At 44.1% G+C, this 5,844-nt stretch overlaps 1 protein-coding gene across 1 annotated transcript in view; it reads left to right on the forward strand.

Moving 5' to 3' along the window:
* The window catches only part of baz2ba (bromodomain adjacent to zinc finger domain, 2Ba), a gene marked incomplete at its 5' end in the record, with an annotated part of 40,747 nt that extends 35,334 nt beyond the window's left edge, over positions 1–5,413 (forward strand). Inside the window, 5 exons of the mRNA XM_080833861.1 lie at positions 1,027–1,162; positions 1,412–1,558; positions 1,990–2,411; positions 2,678–2,821; positions 3,600–5,413. Coding sequence (XP_080689987.1) covers positions 1,027–1,162; positions 1,412–1,558; positions 1,990–2,411; positions 2,678–2,821; positions 3,600–3,756 — 1,006 coding nt within the window. The 3' untranslated portion in view covers positions 3,757–5,413. The remainder of the gene's footprint in view (positions 1–1,026; positions 1,163–1,411; positions 1,559–1,989; positions 2,412–2,677; positions 2,822–3,599) is intronic.
* Positions 5,414–5,844: the final 431 nt, after the last annotated feature.

The raw sequence follows: 5,844 nt of genomic DNA on the forward strand, positions 1-5,844 counted from the left end.
AGCAAGTGCAACACAAGACAAAGCAAGGCACCAAATAAGCTACTTACTAGTTTGGCAGACAGTAGAAAGCCGGGCGGCGTCAGGCAATCTTACATTTAGCAGTTATAAGCCTAAGGACCCTGGTATAGCAATGGCACAGAGGTGATTCTCCATATTAAAAGTCATTGTAGCTCCCCAATTTTTTTCAAGCTGTTATTTTAAGGTAAAACTTCTTATCCTAATCCTGAAGTACAAATTGTTGCATACTGTTACTTTAAATAATCCGTCCAATGGAAGCCAAAAAGCTCTCTCTCTCTCTATGCTTTAATGTTAACCACAAGGTGGCGCTGTTGTGTGTTTGTGCTTTCATGGCAGCTATTTTCTGCTGTCCTTGTTTTCACTTTATGTGTTTTCCTTTGAGTCCAATCCTGCTGCGGCTGGCTGCTTTAGTCTGTCTGCGGAGCGTTTGGGGCGCCTGCGCGGACTCCCCGTCTCCGAGTGTTTTTGTTGCCTCTGCATGGTGTGTCGAGTCGTCATCCATGACGACAGCCGGCATAAATGTTCCCAACACTTCACCCATCTTGTGTGCGCCAGCTTCTGGAGCTCGGTGTAGCATGCGTCACCAGTAGTTTGATGTCTGTGTGCGTTTCATGTGTGTATGTGACCGAACGGTACCTTCGTCCCGTGCAGACAGGCTCTGGGGATGTTTCCTGGTGTGGGGTTCCACTTGTTCCAATTGTTTCAACACTGTACCTTTTGTCGCTATGCTTGTGTGACAATTCTTCTGGGATTAGATAGATATTTATTATTATACTTTTAACATACTATTTTTAGGTGTTAGGAGTTGGAGTTTGTCTCTAATCCCGCCACACATTTGTGTGTGTGTGTGCGTGTCTGTGTGTGTGTGTGTGTGTGTGTGTGTGTGTGTGTGTGTGTGTGTGTGTGTGTGTGTGTGTGTGTGTGTGTGTGTGTGTGTGTGTGTGTGTGTGTGTGTGTGTGTGTGTGTGTGTGTGTGTGTGTGTGTGTGTGTGTGTTTGTTGTCTGTAGGAGCGAGGAGGAGGTGGCTCCGGGTCTGAAGATGTGGAGGAAAGCCATGACTGAGGTGAGGAGCTCCTCCCAGCTGGCCATGTGCCTGCAGCAGCTGCAGAAGTCCATCGCCTGGGAGAGGTCCATCATGAAAGTGGTAAGTTAAGTGTGTGTGTTTGTGTGTGTGTGTGAGAGAGAGAGTAAGAGAGAGAGAGTGTGATGTGTGTGACATCATGACGTTTTATTTTATTCATGACATTGTTCTTAAATATTGTAGCTTAATATTGGCGATTAGTAATCTGGTGTGTTTGTATTTGTGTGTGTGTGTGTGTGTGTGTGTGTGTGCGTGTGTGTGTGTGTGTGTGTGTGTGTGTGTGTGTGTGTGTGTGTGTGTGTGTGTGTGTAGTACTGTCAGATTTGCAGGAAGGGGGATAATGAGGACCTGTTGTTGCTGTGTGACGGCTGTGACAAGGGCTGCCACACCTACTGCCACAAGCCCAAGATTTTCACCATCCCCGAGGGAGACTGGTACTGCCCATCCTGCATCACCAAGGTAACGCACACACACACACACACACTAACACAAGCACTCAAACACACACACACACAAACACACACTTTCATTTGTGGTTCAGGAAATTAAAGGAGGATCAGACTTATGTAGGGCAAAACCAGAAGCGTTTTTCATCCACCTAGACGGCAGAGCTATATGCTGATGTAGCCCAAAGATATTGGGATAACTGGCTTTGTTGGTTGTAAAAATTGGTTTATATAGGTTCCTGGCTTTGTTAGTTGTAAAAATTAGTTGTAAAAAATGGGTTTATATAGGTTCCCAAACCATGGTTCCATAACCATGGAGTCTGACTCTGCAGTGGCAAGGACAGTATAACAGAGCACCAGCCTGTGCTGAAGTTCACTGAAATAAAGACTGAAAAGGGCTGTGATTGTAATATCTGTGTTTTTCTTCCTCTGCCTCTGTCTCAGGCCAGCACCCAGTCTCCCAATAAGAATAGAAAACCTCCGACCAAGTCGCCAGCTTCAGCAAGGAGGGGCAACGAGGCAGCGAAACGCAACAGAAAGCAAGCAGAGCCCGCAGAGGTGGAGCCTGCTGCCGCTTCTGCTGCGGCTGCTACCGCTGCTGCTGCTACTACTGCTACAGCTACTGCTACTGCTACTGCTACTGCTGCTGTTGCTGATGGTGCCGCTGTTGGTGGTGCTGCTGGTGCTGCCACAGGGGCCATGGGGCCACCGGCAGGGGCCAAGGCTGGCCCTAGCACTCCACCCAAAAAGGGAGCCAAGGACACCAAAAAGAGCACCCCACCTCCGGCTGCCAAACAGGACAGCCCGGTGTGTGTGAAGCGCGCCAAGACGGCCAAGGACAACAACAGAGACCTGGGCTTGTGCAGGTATGCAGTAGAGAGTCATGGTGTGAATGACCAAAACATCATCTGTCTGCTGATTGGTGAAGAATTCACCCATTAAGGGACAAAGGATAGATAATTGGCGCGTCGATGACCTCCTCACCTGCATGTGTGTGTGTCTGTGTGTCTGTGTGTGTGTGTGTGTGTGTGTGTGTGCGTGTGTGTGTGTGTGTGTGTGTGTGTGTGTGTGTGTGTGTGTGTGTGTGTGTGTGTGTGTGTGTGTGTGTGTGTGTGTGTGTCTGTGTGTGCAGGGTGTTGCTGGCGGAGCTGGAGAACCACCAGGACGCCTGGCCCTTCCTGACGCCCGTCAATCCGAAATCTGTCGCCGGCTACCGCAAGGTCATCAAGAAGCCCATGGACTTCTCCACCATCCGTGAGAAGCTCGTTAGCAGCCAGTGAGTGTTGTGATTCCTCTCACGCACACATCAGCGGCTCATTAGCAAATAATGAGTGTTCAGTCTCTCACTCACACACTTGCCAGAGAGGACTTTCACTTACACTGAAATAGTTGTTTGCTATACTTCCCGGGTGAAAATTCACCAGGTTCTTTTTTATAAATACTTAAACCACCTTATTCAAACACACAGAAGCTGAGTGATATCTATTATTAAGCTCTATTAAACCACCCCAAAACATAAAGGCTGCCTTTATCTGCTCAATCATACCACACATATAAGACTTGATTGTCAGTGCAGCACAAACTGAATTATCCATTCGAGTTCGATACAATAATATGTAATATATTCTATAGTCCATAGTATAGTACAGACACTCTGCTGTCTATCTCTTCCTTTTAAAACAACACGGGCATGAGAGATAGCCGTTAATGACAATGTTCTTCATGGCTCAGTTCTCCTTTTAAATTGGAAATGTGTTAGGAGTTGCTCTGTGTGCAGCTATCAGGTCCACTCTCTACCTTCCTACATGTCACCAGCTGTGTGTGTCATCCTTCATCCATCCTTTGACCAATGAAAAGGCCTGCTTCCATATGATTCCCTCCTTCATCCATCCTTTGACCAATGAAAATGACCTGCTTCCATATGATTCCATCCTTCATCCATCCTTTGACCAATGAAAATGACCTGCTTCCATATGATTCCAACAGGATTCAGATATAAACTCTGTGCTTAAGCCCCACTACTCTGTCTCATGGACTCTTTCTCTGTCCTCCAGGTATCAGAATCTGGAGACGTTCATCATCGACGTGAACCTGGTGTTCGAGAACTGTGAGAAGTTCAACGAGGACAACTCAGACATCGGCCGGGCCGGGCACAACATGAGGAAGTTCTTCGAGAAGCGCTGGACAGAGCTGCTGAAGCAGACGAACTAAGACACCTCACTCTCTCTCCCTCTCTGTCTCTCTTCTCCTCTATCTACCTCTCTCTCTCTCTCTCTCTCGCTCTCTCTCTCTCTCTCTTTCTTTCACACTCTTTCTCCTTACCAACATCCATCTCTCTCCCCGTGTGTTGCCCAGTCAGCTCTTCGCTCTTTTGGCAGTGGACATTTCAGAAACACTTGACTTCACAAACTCCTCCGTCACGGACGGACGGAGGAGTTTGATCACTGCTGTCGCTCCGGTGCCCTTGGGGAAACGTTCTCTCGACCAGGCCTGGCTTCTCTGTCCCCAATAAACCACTCGTTTGGATCCCTCACACACACTCATACCCAAAGAGGCCCTGACTAGTAGGGGGGGAGGGTCTTCGTGCAATACCATTTCCTTAAAAGACAGAAAAAAAGGAAGAACATGGCACTGAAACTACAACCATCAGAGCTGTAACTAGATAAAACACTTTCCACTACCTGTAAATATATTTTTTAAGAACTTTATGGTTAATATTAATAGTGAATGTATTTAATTTTTTATTATTAATTATTTATGAAAGTAAATAAATAAAAAGCGGAAAAAAAATACAAATTCAAAATAAAGGTCCAGTCTTCATTTTCTATGAAAAGGAAGAAACGGCAAAAACAAAACAAAACAAAAAACTGCTTTAAAAAAAACTTCTGGAATGTTTATTTGTTTTTTGTGTGTTCTGTTGTTTTTTTTTCTCTCTTCTCCAAATATGAAAATCAAATCAAGAAAAAAAAAGAAAAGAAAAAAATCACCAGAAAAACAAGGAATCTGTTTACACTGATCTTCATGCCAGAGGACATATGGAGTTTTCAAAACAGCTCGACTGTAGAAACTGCATCTCTCTCTCTCTCTCTCTCTCTCTCTCTCTCTCTCTCTCTCTCTCTCTCTCTCTCTCTCTCTCTCTCTCTCTCTCTTACTTTCTCTCTCTCTCTGGCAGTGACCGCCCTCATGTATATAACTGTCTAGTAATGTCAATATTCAGTCTGGGAATGATGATGTGTAAATATTGTTTCAGACATCAGATATGGTTTATTGCCTTAGGAACGATTGTAGCATTCTCCTTATGTTAAGTCTTAAAAACAAAAGGAAAAAAATAGTGATGGAACATATATTGGTTGTACAATTCTGCGCATACATATCCACTGCGAACACTGTGGTCTCCTTAAAACTTGGTAGTGCCTGCCCTGAACAGATAGGGGTGTAGGAAAATATTTTTATTTTCATTTTTTGTAACATTATTATTATTGTTATTATTATTACTGTTATTTTTTAATATATCGAACACACCCACTTAAATGGACATACTGTATTCATATCTATCTGTGTGGAAAAAAAAGAAATGTCAGGAGTATTTTTTCAGTGATGCCCCCCATCCCTCTATCTGCCTTGCCACAGAAAGGAGAACAGCATCTGTGACCACTGTGTTGTGAGTCTCTATCTTTCGTTCACTATATCTCTCTGTTCCTTTCTTTTTACTTACTTTCTTTCTCTCTCTCTCTCTCTCTCTCTCTCTCTCTATCTCTCTCTCTATCTCTCTCTTGCTCTGTGTTGTGGCCTACTGGAGGCAGCTAGAACAGTTTTATTTTGTACCCAAGTCAGAGTACTTGAAGTAATTTTATTTAAAGAAAAGATATTGTGGGACATGAAAAAAACACACAAACGATAATTGTAGTGTTCTTTTTGTAGGAGCATTATTTTTCACTAGTATGTGTGTGAGTGTGTGGATGTGTGTGGCACGGGCCTATTAAAGGATGTTTTTAAACCAGGCAGTGTTTGTGTGCTCTTGTGTGTCTGGTTCTTGTGATGGTAATTGTGTTTTTTTTTAATTGGGAGTTGTCACATTTTATAACTCACCTGCGGAGCTCTACTGTAAAAACACCAATCTGTTGTGGCCCAGAGAAGCGTATATGAGCAATATTCTGCAGATAAAACATATTTTATTGGATTAAATACTAGGTGTTAATATAATCAAAGGGTGGGGGGGAAAGGATTCAGAGGGAAAGGATTCAGTTTGTGGTTAAATTATGTGAAATATTATACTGCCACCTGCTGGCGTCATGCATG

The sequence above is a fragment of the Sprattus sprattus genome, assembly GCF_963457725.1.
Source record: "Sprattus sprattus genome assembly, chromosome: 3".
NCBI lineage: Eukaryota > Metazoa > Chordata > Actinopteri > Clupeiformes > Clupeidae > Sprattus > Sprattus sprattus.